General features: G+C 43.3%; 2 protein-coding genes across 2 annotated transcripts in view; one reads left to right on the plus strand and one right to left on the minus strand.

The window, feature by feature from the left end:
- hif1an (hypoxia inducible factor 1 subunit alpha inhibitor) overlaps window positions 1-11,889 on the minus strand; it is a 38,198-nt gene extending 26,309 nt beyond the window's left edge. Inside the window, exon 1 of the mRNA XM_078428362.1 lies at window positions 11,614-11,889. Within this exon, the coding sequence (XP_078284488.1) occupies window positions 11,614-11,742 (129 nt within the window). The 5' untranslated portion in view covers window positions 11,743-11,889. The remainder of the gene's footprint in view (window positions 1-11,613) is intronic.
- Window positions 11,890-12,560: 671 nt separating this feature from the next.
- Window positions 12,561-20,554, plus strand: ndufb8 (NADH:ubiquinone oxidoreductase subunit B8). Its single transcript, XM_078428295.1, has 5 exons — window positions 12,561-12,721; window positions 15,025-15,151; window positions 18,360-18,459; window positions 19,190-19,345; window positions 20,365-20,554. Exons 1-5 carry the CDS (start codon window positions 12,631-12,633, stop codon window positions 20,455-20,457), a joined length of 567 nt encoding a protein of 188 aa, XP_078284421.1. The 5' UTR covers window positions 12,561-12,630; the 3' UTR covers window positions 20,458-20,554.
- Window positions 20,555-22,541: the final 1,987 nt, after the last annotated feature.

Raw genomic sequence — 22,541 nt, forward strand, 5'->3', positions numbered from 1 at the left:
TGGAGGAACTCAATGGGTGAATCAGATGCTGCCAGAACCACTGAGCCAGCATCTGCTTGACCCACTATTCCTCCAGCAGTTTGCTTTTTGCTTCTCTGCAATAATGTGCGACTAGCTGCGCCACAGCAGTATTTGCTGATTGCCTCCTCAAAGCTGATGTTAGATGATGAAAGAAAACTCAACATGAAGGGCAGTAGCACTAAACAAAGTTCTGAAGGAGCTGTGCAGGCCAGGCAGCATCTGTGGAGGGAATGGACAGACGATGTTTCCGACTGGGACCCCTTTTGGAGTGGCGAGGAGAAAGCTGGAAAAGAGATGGGATTGGGGCAAAGCCTGGTAAGAGACAGGCGGATTCATGCGAGGGAGGGGTGGGGGTGATAGGCAGATGGGAGCAAGTGACAAAGAATGGAGGTGAAAAGGAGACAAAAGAGTCCTGACCCGTAATGTCGACTGCCTATTCCCTTCACAGATGCCGCCTGACTCGCTGAGTTTCTACAGCAGTTTAAGAAAATAACTGCAGATGCTGGTACAAATCGAAGGTATTTATTCACAAAATGCTGGAGTAACTCAACAGGTCAGGCAGCATCTCAGGAGAGAAGGAATGGGTGATGTTTCGGGTCGAGACCCTTCTTCAGACCCTCTACAGCAGTTTGTTTTTTTGCACAAGATTCCAGCATCTGAAATTTCTTGTATCTCCATTAAGAGCTGTGGCTTTTACACTTACACCCGTGACAATTTATATTTTACATCAATGCGATATACACTTAGTATAAATTGAACTCTAATGTAGAGTTCAACCTCCAGGGCAAGCATAGCAGGGATTAATCCTCCAAGGAGAACAAGTTCACATCATTTTGGTGCAAGACCAGGACTTCAAATACAAGAAACACCTCAATTTAACATAATGCTTTTCATACTCTCATAGCACTTCACACTGATTGATGATGATAGGAAGTGTTAGGAAGACAAAATGGGGGCAATGGTTTGACATCCTTGTGATGTTCCGGGTGGGTAGCCAGTTAATCTCACAGGCTTGGCCTTTTCATAGGTGGGACATCACTTGGGAACTCTGCCCAGGGTAAGAAGTGATCCAACCAGCAAGATTTGTAGGATGCAGATGCTGGTTTATACTGAAGATAGACACAAAATGCTGGGAGTAATTCAGCAGGTCAGGCAGCATCTCTGGAGAAAAGGAATTGGTGACGTTTTGTGCCTGAAGTCTGAAGAAGGGTTCCAACCCAAAACGTCACTTATTCCCTTTCTCCAGAGATGCTGCCCGACCCGCTGAGTTATTCCAACATTTTGTGTCCATCTTCGAGATTACAAGATTCCCAGTTATAATGTACGCATTGAAGAAAGGGTGGCAAATGCAGCAGGCCTGTATCCAGAAGGTCCACCAATAACCATGGAATAAGTGATCAAAAATTGAAATGTAATAAACTGCAGTCCTGCAAATCTGGAACTAAATGCGAAAACTAGAAATGTTTTCAGCAGGTCAGGCAGTATCTGTGAAAAGAAACAGAATGAATGATTTGGGTTGAACACCAATTGTCAAATTTGGGTAAGAAAAAAAAGTTAGTTTTAAGTTGCAGAGAAGCAGGGGAGGGGGAGGGGTGCGGTGAGGAGAATAGTTAAGACAAAGGGCAATCTGAAGAAGGGTCTCGACCCGAAACGTCGCCATCAGTCTGAAGAAAGGTCTCGACCCAAAACGTCGCCCATTCCTTCTCTGCTGAGATGCTGCCTGACCTGCTGAGTTACTCCAGCATTTTGTGAATAAAAACAAAGGGCATGTCTGTGAAAGCCAGCGTTTTCTTTGGAAAAGTTGCAGTCAATTAGCTAATGGTTAGATACTGAGAAAAATAACCAGCTGAACAGCTTTACTGGTGTAAGCTGAAGGACAAACATTGGCTGGGAGTAGGGGAATCATTGTTTTCTTCCAGAAAGTGTCATATATTGTAGATAATGTCTCAGGTTAGCACCTGTCTTCAATATTTTTAGTCCAGAGGGTTTAGGTCACCAACTTCTCTCTGCTTTAGTTTGTGAACCTTGAGCTAAATACATATTCTTCATGATTCCACTTTAATGATAATAAAATGAGGCCGGGATCAGATTTGTATCTTCGACTCCATCTCTATCGGAGTCATGAATTAGATCAATTGTGCTATTTGGCATCAGGTTTTAATTTAGGATCACATTAATAATGTACAAGTGTAGAAGCATAAACATGCTTTATTAAAGCTGCAGCATTGTGATAGCAAATCACTGCTGAGACACCCATTTCGCATGAACTTTGGATAAAACAGAATTATAATTTACATTTAGCACAAAGACTAACAAGTGCTTGGCAAAGTCTTGCAGCATATATTTTGACACAAATGCCTCTGGCATAATGTACTAATACTACTAAAAAGATAAACAGATAGGGCCCTGTGGCCCTAAATTTACAAAATGTCCACTGTGCTGGAACTTTAATGACTGCATTACCTCTTGGCAGAGCGTGCTCTTTGCTTTTGGACATTAGATTGAGAGATAATGTTTCAGATTACCATCTGGTCCGAATGACAGTACTCACTTAGTACTGAAACCTGCACCAGCTCAGGTTGTGGAAACTGCAGCGGGGTGTGTGGATCACACATCTCCAACTCAGAAGTGTGCTACAAGCGAGCGGAGCAAAGCTGCACCACAACAATGACTGTGGTGACCGTGCCTCCTATGACAATAACAAGGGCCATTGTTCACGTGGCAATCTGAAACAACTCCATGGCTTTCGATATTAAAGCACAAATAAAAGGAAGGATTTTGTACAAATGAATGAAGTATGTTGCAATGCCCACCAAAATAATAGTCTGAAGAAGGGTCTCGACACGAAACGTCACCCATTCCTTCTCTTCAGAGATGCTGCCTGTCCCGCTGAGTTACTCCAGCATTTTGTGTCTATCTTCGGTTTAAACCAGCATCTGCAGTTCCTTCCTACACAAAATAATCAATCTAATGTCCAAATCCAAGGGGCACTATCTGCCAAGAGGTGATGCAATCATTAAAGTTCCAGAACAGTGGAATCACAAAGAAAATTTACTTAGCTCAAGGTTCACTAACTAAAACAGAGAGAAATTGGTGACTCACACCCTCTGGACTGAAAACATTGAAGACAGGTGCTAAACATTCATAGGATAAACAGGAAACAGTACATGTTTCAGAATCTCTGTAAAATGAGTACACACTGAATAAGGAGGATCTCAGGCTGCAGAGTTTAATGATAATAAAGTGAGGCCGAGATCAGATTTGTGTCTTCGACTCCAACTCTATCGGAGTCATGAATTAGATCAATTGTGCTATTTGGCATCAGGTTTTAATTTAGGATCACATTAATAATGTACAAGTGTAGAAGCATAAACATGCTTTATTAAAGCTGCAGCATTGTGATAGCAAATCACTGCTGAGACACCCATTTCTCATGAACTTTGGATAAAACAGAATTATAATTTACATTTAACACAAAAACTAACAAGTGCTTGGCAAAGTCTTGCAGCGTATATTTTGACACAAATGCCTCTGGCATAATGCACTAATACTACTAAAAAGATAAACAGATAGGGCCCTGTGGCCCTAAATTTACAAAATTTAATTTCAGAAATTGCCAAATTAATAATTTTTGCGGTTGCAGTTCCTAGTTCAATAGCGTAACCGGCAATGTTTCATGTTAATGGCTGCCAACTATATTTGGACCGAATACCCGTAATTCTGATGAGCAGCCCACTTTATCAACTTCAATAATGTTCCAGATTAAAGAAAAAGAAATACTGTTCTGAGAAACAGGCTTGTAATTTTCCATCTCCATTGCGTACGGTATTGGAGATTGATTAATTTTCAGAAGCTAGAAGCTCAAAGGTATTTCCAGAACATCGGCAAACTTCGATGCCGAGTTTTGTTCTGATAATCTCCCGAAGCATTGGAGTAGGTGGCAAGAACACACACTCAGCTGTTTATCAGGGGATAGTTCAGAGTATGAAAGATAGATTCATAGACTTAAAGCATTCCCCCTAAGCTTAAGAGGACACACATCTATTTAGTGCACCTGAAATGCCCCCATTATTGTAATATAGGAAACAAGAGTCATGTCACAAAGCAGGCTCCTTCAAACAGCCAAGAGATAAAGACCAGATTTATATTAATGGAAAGATAAATGTAGCGTAGGATACTAAAAGAACTTCCCTTCACTTCTCAGAATACAGCCGTGTGATCATTTGTATTAACCTTAAAGAAAATATGCAGTGTAATATCTTCTCTTAAAAACTGACTTCCAGAGCACCACTTCTTCAGTGTAAATGAAGTGTTCATCCAAGTCGTGGAGCAACGTCTCCAGAGTGAGGCTTAAACAAGTAACATTTTCTGGAATGTCGGAGGTTGAGGGAAGCCTTGATAGAGGCATATGTCATTATAAGAGGTATAGATGGAGTAAACAGTCAGAATCTTTTTCCCCAGGGTGGAAATATCCAATGCTAGAGTGCATAGATTTTAGATTTTTTTTTAGATTTAGAGATACAGCGCGGAAACAGGCCCTTCGGCCCACCGTGTCCGCACCGCCCAGCGATCCCCGCACATTAACACTATCCTACACACACTAGGGACAATTTGTACATTTTACCCAGCCAATTAACCTACATACCTGTACGTCTTTGGAGTGTGGGAGGAAACCGAAGATCTCGGAGAAAACCCACGCAGGTCACGGGGAGAATGTACAAACTCCGTACAGACAGCACCCGTGGTCAGGATCGAACCTGAGTCTCCGGCGCTGCATTCGCTGTAAGGCAGCAACTCTACCGATAGTTATCAGGTGAGAGGGAGAAAGCTTAATGGAGTTGTGCGGGTCGTTTTTTTTTAAACAGAGAATAATGGGGGCCTGGAACGCATTGCCAGGGGTAGCAGTGGAGGCAGATGTGATTGTGGTGTTTAAGAGGCTTGCAGATAGGCACTTGGAAGTACAGGGAATAGAGGGATAAGGATCACGTACAGACGAGATCAGTTTAACATGGCATCATGTTTGGCGCCAACATTGTGGGCCAAAGCGGGCTGTTCCCGTGCTGTACTCTTCTATGTATTCTGACTTGGAGCCAATTACGTTAACATTGAGCCACGGCTGACAAAATTGCAAACAATTACAGTCAAGGCCACTGGTACTCTTTCTGCGAAATAAAATTCCCTCAAAAGGTTATTGAAGCCTCTATAAGCCCACATTACACAAGCAAATCGAGAACTAAAATTGCAAATGGATGGAACTGCAGACAACTCAAATAAAAAGTGAGGTAACATTACGGACTTCATGCCCTCAATGAAAAGAATTAACTCTATTGGTTTTCCAGAAATTAGAGACCCTTTTTTTTGTGTGGCCTCAGTTTAACATCTTCATTGAAACATATTAGCCAAACGACAGCGTCTCTGGCAGTGCAGCACTCACAATATTGTATGTGTTATCCCTCAATATAAGTACGGGGTTTGAATCCACAACCTACAGATTCAATGGCAAGCACAATATCAAAGTATTAAGGCTGAGGAACAGTGGAGTTCAAGTAGAATGAGACTCCAACTTGGTAGTCTCTTGGGTAGCTCTTGAATCTTTTCTCTTTGTTTCCAAGGCATGATGCCTGCTAAGAGAGATACGGTGACACAGCAAATTATTTGGCAGGACATATTGTCACTGTAGCGCTGTTGTCACGATCATGCCTCTGAAACACAGGGAGTGGGTTCAAGAGCCACCCAGGAGACGAATGTAAGGCATTATAGGTTTTTTACCGAAGGCAGACACATGGTGCTGAAGTCATTCAGGCAGCATCTCTGGAGGAAAGGAATAGGTGACGTTTCGGGTCGACACCCTTCTTCAGACTGAGAGTCAAGGGGAAACGAGAGGAACTGGCAGGACGACTAGGGTGTGATCTCCCGACTCTCAGTCTGCAGAAGCGCTTCGACCCAAAACGTTATCTATTCCTTTTCTTCAGTCTCTGCCCCTCCCCCAGTTGTCTTGCAGTTCCCCTGTTCGCCTCCATATATCCCTTGTTACCACTTCTTCCACAGCCAACAATAGACCATAGAGGTCCCCCCCTTCCATGGTCATCGGTGCAGGTTCTGATTTGTTCTGAACCTTTTCATACCTCTAGTTTCCCTCTCTCCTGTCTCTCAGTCTGAAGAAGGGTCTTGACCTGAAAAGTCACCGATTCTTTTTCTCCAGAGATGCTGCCTGACCCGCTGAGTTACTCCACCTTTTTGTGTCTATCTTCGCTGCAGTCTCTCTGTCTTTTTTTTGTTTTTTGTCTATTGTCATCGTTTAATGTACGTTTTGTTCTATTTTTAACTCTGTGTATGTGGGGGGGTGGTGGGGGGGTTGGGGGAAACCTTTTTTCTAATCTCTTCCTCAACGGAGATGCGACCTTTACCGTGTCGTATCTCCATTCGCGCTACGGCCTAACATCGTGGAGTCGGCGGCCTCCAGCTGGGATCGACCTTGAAGACTCCGGTCGCAGGGCCTGGACTTACCATCTCGGAGGCTTCGGCCGTGGGCCCTGCAGACCGCAACATCGGGAGTTCGCAGGTCCCTGGCTGGCGACCGGTTTTTGGAAGCTCCAGCCGTAGCAGCTTCGACCGCCCCGAAGCGCGAGGTACGATCGACCCGCTCGCAGGCCCTTCATCGCCCTGCGTGGCCCGGCCGCAGCACTTTCCATCGCCCGGTGGGGGCTCAGGACTTTCATCGGCCTGCTCGGCTCGACCCTGGGACTTTCCATCGCCCAGTGGGGGCTCAGGACTTTCATCGGCCTGCTCGGCTCGGCCCTGGGACTTTCCATCGCCCGGTGGGGGCTTCAAAAAGTTGGGAGCCTCGATCACCTCGTGGCACCACGGGAGAAGAATGAGGAGGAGATAAGACTTTTCTTTGCCTTCCATCACAGTGAGGGTATGCCTAGAGCAATCGCTGTGATGGCTGTTTGTGTAAAAATTGTATCTGTGTGTCCTGTGCTTTTTTGTTGTCTACTGCCGGACCCTGACGTGAGAGGACGCTGGCGTTGTTTATTCGCCGCTTTTCCGTTAGGATAGTTTGTCTGTTTGTTTTTATGTTGATTGTTTTTGTAAAGCGCTTTGAGCACCCGATAAGGCGCTATATAAAATAAATGCTTATTATTATTATTATTATCATGTTTTTGATATTTCCTTTAACCGTGACTTACAGAACTTTCACTGCGAAGCCAAAATATAAATTAAAATTACGAGTATTTATTTCACAAAATGCTGGAGTAACTCAGCAGGTCAGGCAGCATCTCAGGAGTGAAGGAATGGGTGACATTTCCGGTCGAGACCCTTCTTCAGACCCTTAATTCTTAATTAAAATTAAGAAGCGAATAAAGCCTAAATGCCAGAGACAATGAAGCAAGAACAATTAGGTGAACAAGACATAGATCAAGCATACAGAAGTTGTCTTGTGGTTTTTCTTGCTGTCAGTTAAGAGAAACGAAGAGCGTATTGCTCTCTTTCAGATGACTGGAACATTCCTGCATTGCTGCCAAAATAGTTGGGAACAGAGGACGACTTTTCCAATGGTGACGCATGTCATTAACTTGATCAACTTCAATACTCGGCAATAAATTAGTCAATCAGTAACCTTTCGGTTCGGAAGGAACGTAACCATATGTTTATTCTGCATCCCACACCCCGTAACTTTTATACATTAACAGCAAAATTCAAGAACCAGACCCCACTGAATACCTTCCTTTGGCTGACAGCTTGTTTTATTCTGAAGGGTTTCGACCCGAAACGCCACCCATTCCTTTTCTCCAGAGATGCTACCTGTCCTGCTGAGTTACTCCAGCATTTTGTGTCTATCTTTTGTTTTTACACAAAGCCGATTCTCCGGATTGTAAACAATTTATCAATGCTATAGTAAGCACTAACCAATTCTGTGCATTTCTGTTGTTAAATGCATTTACATTTGTACAGCAAACAACAAAAATGTGTCCGTATCTTCATCTCTCAAATTCTTTGCGGTTAAATACATTTCGGTGTTTTTGTTCCAATGTTGTTTCTCACAGTCTTGTGAACTTTCTACCTGCTCTCTTTACACTGATGGATCTAATTTCCCCAGTGAGTTTATTTTCCATGTTTCCCTTTTAAGAGTAACTTTACTCTCTACTAATGTCTTCTCTTTTATATTCTCCCATTTTCCTTGCAAGAGAAAAACAACCCCTGAGCATTTAAAATGCCAAAGTCTCAGATCTGATTATTCTTCATTGAAGATTTCAAGACTATTCACAATAAGAGGGTTTCAAATCAGAATTCAACCTTGCCCTTGTACAACAAAAATCAATTTCACTGGGATTTTGACAGTGGTGGATCATAAATCACAATGAAAACTAAGCTGCAAGGATAATAGACGTACAGGTATGTAGGTTAATTGGCTGGGTAAATGTAAAAATTGTCCCTAGTGGGTGTAGGATAGTGTTAATGTACGGGGATTGCTGGGCAGCACGGACTTGGTGGGCCGAAAAGGCCTGTTTCCGGCTGTATATATATGATATGATATGATATGATAATGTGATAATTGCTCTAATGTGGCAGAAACAGGCTAACAACACAGGCTACAGGCCAAACCTAGACCACTTTTTAGTTTAGTTTATTGTCACGTATACTGAGGTACAGTGAAAAGCTTTTGTTGCGTGCTAACCAGCCAGTGGAAAGACAATACATGATTACAATGGGGCCATTCACAGTGTACAGATATGTGATATGGGAATAACATTTAGTGCAAGGTAAAGCCAGCAAAGTTCGATCAAAGATTTCCATATTAGGTAAGTAAGCTGGGGATGGGGGTTGTAGTGGTGGCAAGGAAATCACCGGCAATCACTTTTTTGGGTGAGTTTTGTTTCTCATCTCTTCATTCTTTGAATAAAACAAGGCCATGGCTGTTTATTCCAGTGGTTGATATGAATAGTAATGACGCAAGAGTGTCAATTGACAATAACCACGTGAGGTGAAGGAGTTTGTGTTCTAGTTAACATTCCTCCCATTTATCAGCAAAAACAATGCATTTGGTGACACAGGAAAGTAGATGATGAAATCTGGAGCAAAACAGAAGTGCCGGAGGAATTCAGTAGGTGTGGAGGGAATGGACAGATGACGCTCGGGTCAGGACCCATTTTCAGTCTGATTGACATAGTGAGGAAAAGCTGGAATAGAGAGTTGGGGGCAAGACAAAGCCCGGCAAGTGATAGGTGGATACGGATCAGGGGGGTTTGAATGCCAGATGGGTGAAGTAAGTGACAAAGGCCAGAGGTGAAAAGGAGACAAAGGGACGTAAAGCTTGAGGGAGGAATGTGAGTGCATGGTGGAAGAGAGGTATTCAAGTAATACTCCCGCTCTTTCCCTTACCCTCCCAAAGAGTATGCATACACTTCTCCTATCATCTTCCAACCCTGACCTCTGACCCCCTCCACCTGCATCCACCTATCTCTTGCCAGGCTACTTTGTCCGAAGAAGGGTCTTGAGCCAAAATATCACCCATTCCTTCTCTCCAGAGATGCTGCCTGTCCCACTGAGTTACCCCAGCATTCTGTGTCTATCCTCGGTTTAAACCAGCACCTGCAGTTCCTTCCTATCACTGTGTCCAATCCCAACTTCAATCAGTCTGAAGAAGTGTCCCAACCCAAAATGTCGTCTGTTCAATTCCCCCCACCGATGTTGCCTGATCTGCTGAGTTCGTCCAGAACTTTGTGTTCTGAATGTGATTGGTAATTTGATTTGTGGTGTTTGTGTGATCCTATTGCATGTAAAACAGCAACACTTGCGAAGTTAACATATGTATCCAAAATTCACTGTTTAAAATTTGATATTGTTTCAGATTAAAAGTATATAAATGCATCTTTCGTGACCTGAGGAAAGCCCATATCATTTACATTGAATGAAGTGCTTTGGCAATATAATCAGTAAATGCTGGAACACTGCATTCTGCATTACATTTACTAACCCAAAATGTTAACTGTTCCTCTTTCCACAGATACTACCTAACCATTTCCATCATTTTCTATTTCATTTGATTTCCGGCATCTGATTTTTTTTGGGGGGTGGGTGGGGTGGTTTTCCAGTAGTTTGCAGTATTCCCCGTGGTAATGTAGAAACAATAACCAGCTGACGTCACTTGAACAACATGGATGACGTGCACTGGCAATGTTAGTTGATGGATAAATGTTTTCCGAGTCGTGAGGCAGTTGTTTTTAAGTACATGCCAGATCAGGAAGAGTGCTCCGAAGAAATCACAGCAAGGTTTGGGAACAGCTCCATCCAAGACCGCAAACAATTGCAGAGAATCGGGGACGCAGACCAGAGCAGCACACAAACCAACCTTCCTTCCATTGAAGATAGACATATAATGTTGGAGTAACTCAGCGGAACAGGCCTGATCTCCGGATAGAAGGAATGGGTGATGTTTCGGGTCGAGACGCTTCTTCAGACTGACTCCACCCAAGTCTCGACCCAAAACGTCACCAATTCCTTCTATTTTCATTGTCATCCAGCATCTGCAGTTCCAAGCCATCAACTTCAGTTGTGAACTGTTTATGTATGTGCTGTTATGTTTGTGTGACATTGTATGTTCGTTTCTTAGTACCTGAACTGATGTACAGCACTTTGGTCAACATGGGTTGTTTTTAAATGTGCTATACAAATAAAATTGACTTGACTTCCTACTCCCTTCCATTGACTCGATTTACACCTCAAGTTGCCTCGGCAAGGCCACCAGCATGATCAAGGACGAGTGGCACCCTGGCCACTCCCTCTTCTCTTCTCTCCCATTGGGCAAAAGGTGCAGAAGTGTGAAAAACGCACACCTCCAGATTCAAAAACAGTTTCTTCCTGGATGTTATCAGGTAACTGAACCATCTACCAACGACTAGAGAGAGCCCCTGAACTGTTATCTACCTCATTGAAGACTCTCGGACTATTTTTGATCGAATTTTACTGGACTTTATCTTGCGCTAAACGTTATTCACGCTATCATGTATCTATACACCGTGGGTGGCTCCATAGTAATCACGTATTGTCTTTCCGCTGACTGGTTAGCACACAATAAGAAAGCTTTTCACTGTACCTCGGTACATGGGACAATAAATAAACTAAACTAAACCTTTCCATCAGGACTGAAGATAGACACAAAATGCTGGAGTAACTTAGCTGGACAGGCAGCATCTCTGGAGGAGAGAAGGTATGGGTGGCGTTTTGGGTCGAGACCCTTCAGACTGCGAGTCAGGGGAGAGGGAAACTTCCCTCAAGAAGGGTCTCGCCCAGAAACGTGACCCATTCCTTCTCTTCAGAGATGATGCCTGACCTGCTGAGTTTCTCCAACATTTTGTGTCTATCTTCAGTGTGAACCAGCATCTGCAGTTCTTTCCTACACACTTTCCATTGAGGATCGCCAGCCTTTCCCTTCTCCCTCTCATCTTCCCTGCGCACCTCTCTCTCTCTCTCTCTCCACCCTCCATCCCCCTTCCCTCTCTCTCACCACCCTCCATCCCCCAGACAGTGGCCGTGTGGTGCGGGGCAGGGTCCGCAGCCTTGCCCCGGTTCCTGCTTTGCTTTTGTTACCTCGTTGTCTATCAAGGCATCGACCCGTGGATCGCTGTGGGACATCCTGGGGATGGCCTTGGTGGCGAAGGTGTAGTTCCTCAGCTGAGCCTCGCTCCATCCCCGGCCTTCTCCGCTCTGCTCTGCCATCACCACCGCCTCGTCCTCGCTGCTGAGTCCCGCGGCACCAGCAAAGAACGGACGGAGATCCCGAGCGAGAAGGCGAACAACAGACAGAGCAGCGCCCGATGGAAGGGGAGGGGAGGGGAAGGGAGGGAGGGAGATCTCTCGCCGGGCATTGGCGCCGTCCTCCCGCAGCGCCCCCACCGGGCCGGAGGACGGCAGTGCCCCCGCCGGGCCGGAGGACGGCAGTGCCCCCGCCGGGCCGGAGGACGGCAGTGCCCCCGCCGGGCCGGAGGACGGCAGTGCCCCCTCCGGGCCGGAACACGGCAGTGCCCCCGTAGTGCCGGAGGACCGCAGCACCGGCAGTCCGAAGAAGGGTCTGGACCCGAAACGTCACCCATTCCTTCTCTCCTGAGATGCTGCCTGACCTCCTGAGTTACTCCAGTATTTTGTGAAATAAATACCTTCGATTTGTACCAGCATCTGCAGTTATTTTCTTACAAGATAGACTACTCGACCCTAAAAACCGTAATACACATCACGGCGCCATTTTAGTAGGCAGAAACCTGCAGAAACATTTAAAAAGAAAAATAACAAAAACCTGTGAATTGATAGATGAGATATATTCTGCATTTTTATGGCATCATCACAAAACACTGTGATGTTGTTCCCCCAAAACACTGATTACACTGCGAGAGGCGGGTTTTGCCTACTAAAATGTTCCCCCAAAACACTGATTACACTGTGAGAGGCGGGTTTTGCCTACTAAAATGGCTCCTTTGCGCACTACACTTCAGTGTAGGTGATTTCAACGGAGTGGTCCGTCTTGTTCCTCTAGTATCTTTGCTCGACCCCGACTCTGCGCTTGCGCAGGCCTGGTCGCTTGGCATTGCCTCGGCGCTCGTCCGGGAGGAGATGGCTTCAACCGGCCGCTGGATTCGGGCTCTCGCCCGGGGAATCACAAAGAACCTGCAACCGGCTGGGAGCTGCACTTCCGTCCGGGCTGGTGAGAGCTGAGCTTTAACTGGTGTAAGCGACAGTGGGTGGCTTAATGACATCGACCTTGGAGATGTCCGGTGTAAGGCCTGGCTGGGGTTCAGCTTCAGTCAGGCTCTCCCTCTGTTCAGATGGAAGGTCATCACAGATTTTCCTGCCTTGCCGAGCATAAGTTTATTTCAGATACTATTTTCGTGCAAATGGAAAGGGACTTAATTTATTATAATTATGAGTGAAAGACTGAAAGCTTAGCTAAAGTGAGGGCCTGACGAAAGGTCCCAATAGACAATATGTGCAGGAAGAGGCCATTCGGCCCTTCGAGCCAGCACCGCCATTCAATGTGATCATGGCTAATCATTCTCAATCAGTACCCCGTTCCTGCCTTCTCCCCATACCCCCTTGACTCCGCTATCTTTAAGAGCTCCATCTAGCTCTCTCTTGAATGCATTCAGAGAATTGGCCTCCACTGCCTTCTGAGGCAGAGAATTCCACAGATTCACAACTCTCTGACTGAAAAAGTTTTCCCTCATCTCAGTTCTAAATGGCCTACCCCTTATTCTTAAACTGTGGCCCCTTGTTCTGGACTCCCCCCAACCCAAAACGTCCCCTCCCCTGATGCTACCTGACCCGCTGAGCACTTTGTATTTTGCTCAAGATTGCAGCATTGCAGTGCTTATGTCTCTAAAATGTTTGTAAGTTCTCATATATCGTGGCAACTCCAATATTGAGAACAGTTTCTTCCTGGATACTCTGGAGAAGGATTGTAGACACTAGGAAATTCAGATACTGGTTTACAGAAAAAAAGACACAAAATGCTGGAGTAACTCAGCAGGCCAGACAGACAGCATCTCTGGAACATATACGAACAGGTCACATTTTGGGTCGGGGCCTTTCTCTGGTCTAAAGAGGGGTCCTGACCTGAAGATTCCATGATTTCCATGATTTGGGATGATCAACCATGATCATATTATAAGAAAATAACTGCAGATGCTGGTACAAATCGAAGGTATTTATTCACAAAATGCTGGAGTAACTCAGCAGGTCAGGCGAGAAGGAGAGAAGGAAAGGGCAACGTTTCGGGTCGAGACCCGAAGGGCCGAATAGCCTAGTCCTGTACCTTTTTCTATATTTCTCTGTAGCTAATTCAACAACAATAGCACTGCCTTTGTCAACAGGTCTACTGATCATGTTGGTTTGATCCGATGTGAGCTATAGGTTCAGCAGGTGATAAGCCAAAGTGAATAAATGCTGAAGAAAAATTGGGACAGTCAATGTCACATTGCCAATTAATGATGAATAGATTTAGAGAGGGTCTAAAGGATAGGGAGAGTTTCACGTGGACCAAGAATTCCACAGATGGGATAATAAAGGATCTATAATCTAGGATGAAAACATTTTGCCTCAAAAAATGGAAATAGAAGCAAAGGCAGTGGTAATAAAGAGCCACCAATTGCAGTAATTTGGAACAAACGTGTTTAATTTTCATTTGCTACATTATGGTAAATGATTTCATAAGTTATCGGAGCAGAATTGGGCCATTTGGCCCATCGGTCTACTCTGCCATTCAATCATGGCTGATCTATATTTCCCTCTCAACCCCATTCTCCTGCCATCTCCCTATAACCCCTGATACCCATATTAATCAAGAATCTGTCAATCTCCGCCTTAAAAATATCCATGACTTGACCTCCACAGCCATCTGTGGCACTGAATTCCACAGATTCACCACTCTCTTGACTAAAGAAATTCCTCCTCATCTCCTTTCGAAAGGGGTTATAAATGTGAGAAAGTTCCTGTTTTCGTTTATACTGGAATGCAGACCTGCTGGGAATGTCTGATTAAAATGAACATTTTGTGATTTGTCACTTATTCTCGTGTAAGACCATAAAATTAAGTCTACAGAGTTGTGATGTGGACAATGATAGCCGATTGGAACACACTGTCTCAAAAGCTCATTCCACAAGGATGACAGGGGTGTAGGTGTAAGAAAATAACTGCAGATGCTGGTAAAAATTGAAGGTATTTATTCACAAAATGCTGGAGTAACTCAGCAGGTCAGGCAGCATCTCAGGAGAGAAGGAATGGGTGACATTTCTGGTCGAGACCCTTCTTCAGAGTTCTTGGTTATTCAAGATTCTCCTTTCTTCTTTGATTCCTCCATATTAGCTTCCTCCTATCAATGGTTCCCTGAGCCCGAGGCTTTCTGCTCTCCTTATCATGTACTTCCAAATTGACATGGGAAAAACCATTAAAAAGAATCAAGTGAAATGCTAACCAAATCTTTTTCATTTTCATTTTGGTTTTGTTTCACAGCCTCTGGCCTTTCCAAGGACATGCTGCCAGGTCCATTTCCCAAGACACCGGAGGAAAGAGCATTAGCAGCAAAGAAATACAACATGAGAGTGGAAGATTATGAGCCGTATCCAGATGACGGAATGGGGTAAGATTCTTTCTGAATAATGGAGTTAATATTGTGTGCTGGAAAATAGGACATTTACAAATTATCCTGGTATCATTTAGAGGAGAGGGTCTGATGTCATTGAATATATGATGGCTTCAGCAGGTCAAATTCATTTTTAAGCATTTAGAATGCAAGAGAGTGAGAAATACAGTTATGTTGGCTATTAGGCTCATTGTGCCTACTCTACCATTCAATGTGTATGGCTGATCTTTTACTTCTGCGCCACTTTCCTGTACTAATCCGACATCTCTTAATTTGTTAATACCCAAATATATCTTGATCTCTGTATTAAATCCATTCAGAACTGAGCCTCCTGTCCATCTTGGTTAGAAAATTCCAAAGATTCACTCTGCTCTGGGAGAAATATTTTTTCTCTTCTCTGTCCAGAATGGCTGACATTTTATTTTTAGCTGCATCTTGGAACTAAACAACTGGAAATATCATCTCTGTATATGCTTTGCCAAACACCTTAGCAATTTTGTCGTTTTCAATGAGATCACCTCTCATTCTTCTAAACTCGAGTAAACATCACTGTACTTGAACTCTATTCGTAGGACAAATGCACTGTCCCAAGAATCAATCTCATAGTCATACAGCACAGAAACAGGCCCTTCAGCGCGCCATGTCCATACCGAACAATGTTATCATTGTTTGAAATTTAGCCCACTTATGGTTGTGTCACCTGCAAATTTGTAGTTGGAGTTAGGCACACAGAATTCGGCCGCGAATGTAAAGAGAGGAGTGTAAGAGGATGAAGACGTAGCCTTGCAGGGTGCCGGAGTTGAGAATTATTGTGGTGGATGTTTTGTCACATCTCCTTACTAATTGTGGTCGGTGGGCAAGAGGTCAAGAATTCAGTTGCGGAGGTGGGGGAGGCTTAGATCCAGGGGTTTGGAAATGAAAAAGGACATACAGATCTGGAGTAACTCAGTGTAGGAATATAACTGCAGATGCTGGTGCAAATCGAAGGTATCACAAAATGCTGGAGTAACTCAGCAGATCAGGCAGCATCTCAGGAGAGAAGGAATGGGTGACGTTTCGGGTCAAGACCCTTCTTCAGACTGCTGTCAGGGGGGCGGGACAAAGGAAGGATATAGGTGGAGACAGGAAGATAGAGGGAGAACTGGGAAGGGGGAGGGGAAGAGAGGGACAGAGGAACTATCTAAAGTTGGAGAGGTCAATGTTCATACCGCTGGGCTGCAAGCTGCCCAAGTGAAATATGAGGTGCTGTTCCTCCAATTTCCGGTGGGCCTCGCTATGGCACTGGAGGAGACCCATGACAGAAAGGTCAGACTGGGAGTGGGAGGGGGAGTTGAAGTGCTCAGCCACCGGGAGATCAGGTTGGTTAAAGCGGACTGAGCGAAGGTGTTGAGCGAAATGATCGCTGAGCCAGCGTTTGGTTTCGCAGTTTCCAGGTTTCGCGAAACCAAACGCAGGCTCGGCGATCATTTTGCTCAACACAGTCCGCCTTAACCAAACTGATCTCCCTGTGCCTGAGCACTTCAACTCCCCCTCCCATTCCCAGTCTGACCTTTCTGTCATGGGCCTCCTCCAGTGCCATAGTGAGGCCCACCTTTCATTTCTTTGGAAATTGGAGGAACAGCACCTCATATTTCGCTTGGGCAGCTTGCAGCCCAGCGGTATGAACATTGACTTCTCCAACTTTAGATAGTTCCTCTGTCCCTCTCTTCCCCTCCCCTTCCCAGTTCTCCCTCTATCTTCCTGTCTCCACCTATATCCTTCCTTTGTCCCGCCCCCCTGACATCAGTCTGAAGAAGGGTCTCGACGCGAAACGTCACCCATTCCTTCTCCCCTGAGATGCTGCCTGACCTGCTGAGTTACTCCAGCATTTTGTGATACCTTGGAGTAACTCAGTGGTCAGGCAACATCTCTGGAGAACATGGACAGATGACGTTTCGGGTCAGGATCCTTCATCAGAGTCTGAACAAGGGTCCTGACCTGCAACGTCACCTATCCATGTTCTCTAGAGATGCGGCCTGAACACCTGAGTTATTTCAGCACTTTGTGTTATTTTGTGAGAACCTGCATTTGAAGTTCCTTGTTTCTATAGTTTGGAGATGAGTTTGGTTGGAATTTTGTTGTTGAAGGCTGAGCTATAGTCAATAAACGGGAGTTTGATGGGTAGGCGTCCTTGTTGTTCAGATGTTGAATGGATGGGTTTATTGCCATGGAGATAGCATCTGCTGTGGACCAGTTGTGGTGATAGATGATTTATGGACGATCTAGGCTGCCAGGGAGGCTGGAATTAATAGCGGAGTCAAGGGGTATGGGGAGAAGGCAGGAACGGGGTACTGATTGAGAATGATCAGCCATGATCACATTGAATGGCGGTGCTGGCTCGAAGGGCCGAATGGCCTCCTCCTGCACCTATTGTCTATTAATGTGTGATATGTCTAGCCTTTCAAAACACATCATTATGATGGATGTTAGAGCCACTGGTTCCAGCACGCTTTTATTTTCAATAAGGCATGTTTTTATTTTCTTTGGCATCAGGATTATAGTGGCCCTTTTCTTCTTTGGCACCAGGACAAGTGTTCTTATTAAATCAAGTAGGGACCCTTGCATTGGCGTCGGAAGAGGTTGCAGATTTTTGCCAATACTGCTAGCTGGTCCACGCAGGTTCTGAGGAAACAGCCGGGGTTTCCTTCTGGGCCTGTTGTTTTCTGCCGGTTAACTCTCTGGAAGGATGAACTGGCGTCTGCATTGGTGGCTGTGCGGATAGGAGCATCCAAGGTTGTTGGGGCGGGCGAGATCAATTCACCGACCTTCTGTACTTAGAATGTGTTTATGAAATGTCATTCTGAGGGAAGAGCATTTTAATGTATAAACATGGATTTTAACAAGTTGTTTGGCAAAGTGCCACATGATAGAGTGGTGAGCCAAGTAAAATCCCATAAGGAAAACAATGTTGAATCCAAAATTGGCACAGTGTAGGAACTGAGTTTTTAAAAAAATAGACTTTCCAGATTCCAATTTAAAGTAGTAATGTCATTTATATCTGTGATTATGATTTTGTGAACTAATCATGTTTTCTTAATGGACTGCTATTAATTTTTCCCCTTCAATGTTATAACTTACAATGGGTGTGTAACCACCTGAGGTGGCCAATGAAGATCCAGGCAACAATCCTAATAGTAAAACGGAAAAATTATTTTCCTCTGAATAGATTTGGTGACTACCCAAAGCTACCGAACAGGTCACAGCAGGAGCGAGATCCATGGTATACGTGGGATGAACCTGACCTGCGAAGAAATTGGGGTGAACCGGCAAGTAGAAAGAAATGTGAAGCAGCAGTCCAGATTCGAATAAAATCTTGAATTTCTGGAAACTATCCAGCTTTGCCCCACTTTCCTACAAAATATGTTCAAGTGATTTTCCTCTTTCCACTCTATACAGTTCATAGTGAATCTTACTTTGGCTCATTGTTGGCAGGTTGCAGTTTAGAGTTGAATGCCAAATCTGAGTGTGAAGATGTTTGCTAAGTTTCATCTCATATCTGACACTGAAATCCAAGGAAAGATCCTTCTTCCTCGTCATGTGGCGAGATGAACATCCACCAAGATACATTTATCTATTGAGTCAGTGGAGAAGCCAAAAAAGCTTCTAACCTTTTAATTTAATCAATTAAACATATTGTCCATGTTGTTTGGAAGAAGAAAAACAGTGTTTACATTTAGTAAGCGCTTTATTGCCTTTAAGATATCCACTTGCTCATTATCTGTCCTTTTGGAAGTATATGAATATCTAATACACATGCTAAAGAACTCATTAAGAAACTTTGTTTGCCCAGTGCACTGACTGATATCAATATTAAGCCGAAAGCCTGCTCAGTTTAGATAGAACCTTCCATTTTCTTCTTTCTATTCAAACTAAACTGCACTTATGGCTTCAACTGTAATATATACCCATTGGATCATGCTTTTAAGAAATATTTTGCTGGTGGATGATTTGATTTGGTGTTCTGTTTAAAATAATTCTCCTGTTTGCTTTTTCCAGATGCATTGGGATTTTGATATGTACATTCGTAATCGAGTTGATACCTCTCCAAGCCCTGTGGACTGGAATACTATGGTTAAGCATTTTTGTGGCTTTCTAGGATTTATGCTATTCATGTTCTATCTTGGTGAAATATTTCCCTCATACCAGCCAGTGGTAAGTTTTTGTTACGTTAATGCCTATTTAATCTCTCATTTCTCGTCAAATTTTGTCATCTTATGAACACTGCTCAAATGTAATGGCAGGATGTGAAAGGCTGAGGTGGAGAAAACAGACATGTCTCTAATTTTCTGGGGCAGGGAAGTGGGTCAAACACCAGAGGAATAAATTATCTGGTTTACTGGGTGGAAAATTTGAGACATTTTTTCTCCAGTATCTGGAATTCACTACCTGAAATAGTTTTAGAGGAAGGAAATCCTATCAAGTTTAAAGAATGTTTGGAGATGTATTCAGAAAGCTGTTAGCTGCATGGCCACAAAACTCTGCAAGGTGCATTTAGGTTGGGCAGCTCTTTGTTGATCTGCACAGATATAATGAGCTGATTGGCAGCATTGTATGTCATCCGTTTTTTTTTCATTTCTTTGGAAAGTTGGGAGGACAACAGAAAGGCATAAAAGTCTGTACAATGGTGGGAGGTGAGATTAATAGTCAAAAGAAATGTTAATTCAAGGCAAAGTAAGTGGTAAAGGAAAGAAAAAAAATACTGAATCAATACCTTCAACAGTCCAGGTGAAAAATGAAACCAATATTTATGATCTAAATGTTTGGACATTGTTATAAGCTGCATGCTGACAAAGTGCATAATCAAAAATTGAGATGTTCTGTTTAGCTTTATAAGAAAAAAACAAAGCTGTGGACAAAGAGGTTACAGTGGGTATGTGTTGGAAAATTAAAATAATCATGGGCCTATGTTGTGAGCAGAGAATATGTATCCCATTGGAAAATAGTACAGAACTTCACCAGAGAGGGTTTTTTTTGTGGTCCTGAAGCGCAAGGATGAAAAAAGTGATTGTATTCTCTTGTTGCTTGAGAAGGGAAGATGACTTTGGGAGTGATTGAAGTGTGGGCAGTCTGACACCCAGGAGCAGTCCTTTGGACTGAAGGGGTGCAATGCAAGAACCTTTTCCAGTATAATAATTACAAATTGTAATGGATGACTTAAAATTTCCTTCCAGGCTCCGAAACAATATCCTTACAACAATCTTTACCTGGAGAATGGAGGTTTGCCTGATGAAGAACCACCCGAAGTGAACAACTATGTGATATAATTATATTTCTGTGGCAGATTATAGAGTATGTGTCTTTTGTGTACAATGAATAATGGAATAAAGAACATGAATAAAATTACCATCATATTTATGAAAATGATATTCCAATTACTTTGGAGGATGACTAGAGTGGCCATTGTAGAACAGATTTAGCATGTACAGAAGGAAATAATCCATAACATGGGTTGTTCAGTTGCTATTCACACAAACTATTATTTGCAATATATTGGAACTGTCAGAGCTGATTTTGTTGTGGATGCATTCTGTTTTTGAGGTATTGTCTTTCTGTTCAGTTGGGCCAATTCTCTGCCTCAGAAGGCAGTGGAGGCCAATTCTCTGAATGCATTCAAGAGAAAGCTGGATAGAGCTCTCAAGGATAGCGGAGTCAGGGGGTATGGGGAGAAGGCAGGAATGGGGTACTGATTGAGAATGATCAGCCATGATCACATTGAATGGCGGTGCTGGCTCGAAGGGCCGAATGGCCTCCTCCTGCACCTATTGTCTATTGTCTATATCCATCCATCTCAGCCTTAAATATATCCAAAGATCCAGCCCCTACAGTGTTGTGTGACACAGAATTCTGAAAACTCTCACCCCTCTGAGAAAATAAATTCTCTCTCATCTCAGTCATAAATGGGATCCTCCCATTTTGAGAACGCGTCCTCTAGTTTTGGACTGTCTTGTAAGACCAAACATCCTCTCAGCTTTTACTCTGTCCAGACCATTAAAAAAATCTTATGTTTCATTGAGATTGCCTCTCGTTATTTGCCCTCCACAAAGTAGAATCTCTACTTCTCTAAATTTGTTTAGCCTTATCTCATAGGACAATTATTCCACACTCATGATCATCTGAGTGCACCTTCTCTGAAATGCCTCTAATGAAATAAAATCTTTCTTTAAATAGGGAACTAAAATTGTTACTCTAAATGTGGAAAAAATCATGCCATTTACATCCAAGACTTCCCCACATTTATGTTCCAACTCCCTTGAAATAAGGGGCAACGTTCCATTAGCCTTTCCTATTACTACGCATGTTTGCTCATTTTCAGTATTTTATGCAAAAGGACCCCCAATTCCCTTTGTGCTGTAGCTTTCTACATTTTTAATGCTGTATTTATTTGCTTCTAAAATAAACCACTTAATGTTTTCCCACATTATTTACCAATTGCCAACTTTTTTGTGCAACTTAATTTAACTTATTAATATCTCTGGAGGTTGATAGTATCCTCCTCTCAACTTACTTTCCCACCGACCTATTTTTGTATTGTTCAGAAATTTGGGTTTTGTACATCTGGCTTCCATCTAAATCATGATTATATTTTGTTAGCAGTTGCAATCCCAACACTGATTTTTGTGGCAGGCCATTGGTTACAGGTTACCAAGTTATTTTGCAAACTGTAGTATAACTACAATGTATCCAAGGATTCCCCATTTCAAATTTGTACCTTGAGTTACTACCAAATTTTTTTTTTGTCCTGTTTTCCCAGGGGCACAGTCGTTGTCCAGATTTTAAGTGAATCTGAAAGAAGAATGTTGTAAATACCTCTGCAGGTCGGGCAATATCTGGAATAAAATAAATAGTATTACAGTATAATTACCTTTTATCTGAACAAGCCACCTCTAATACAAACTGGAAAGGATCATTGTCTGAAAATGTTGAACTCAAAAGCTGTCGCTGAGAACTACACCGTGGCAGTTGGAACATGAAATGCTGTTCTTCAACTTTATGTTGAGTTTTGTTGCAACAGTGTAAAAGGTCAAAGATTAATGACAGAAAAATGAAAGATTAGCACCACCCTTGCATTCTGAACGCATTTTGCAAAGCAGTCACTTTTGCTTGTCAAGTATATTCTAGTGTGAACACTAAGTGCAGTGCACTAAATCAAAAGAAGTACAAGTGAATCACTGCTTCACCTGCAAGGAGTGTTTTGTGATAAGTGGAAAAGAACAAATGCTGCATTTTCTGATTTTGAAATGAAAAAGTGGTGAAAGCATAGACGGATTGGGGTGCTTTGATTGTAATGATTAACGTTTTCTAGATTCTGGAGAGATCCCAGAGGATAGAAAAGTAGCACATGTAATGC

This window comes from Rhinoraja longicauda, chromosome 35, assembly GCF_053455715.1.
Source record: "Rhinoraja longicauda isolate Sanriku21f chromosome 35, sRhiLon1.1, whole genome shotgun sequence".
In the NCBI taxonomy this organism is placed as follows: domain Eukaryota; kingdom Metazoa; phylum Chordata; class Chondrichthyes; order Rajiformes; family Arhynchobatidae; genus Rhinoraja; species Rhinoraja longicauda.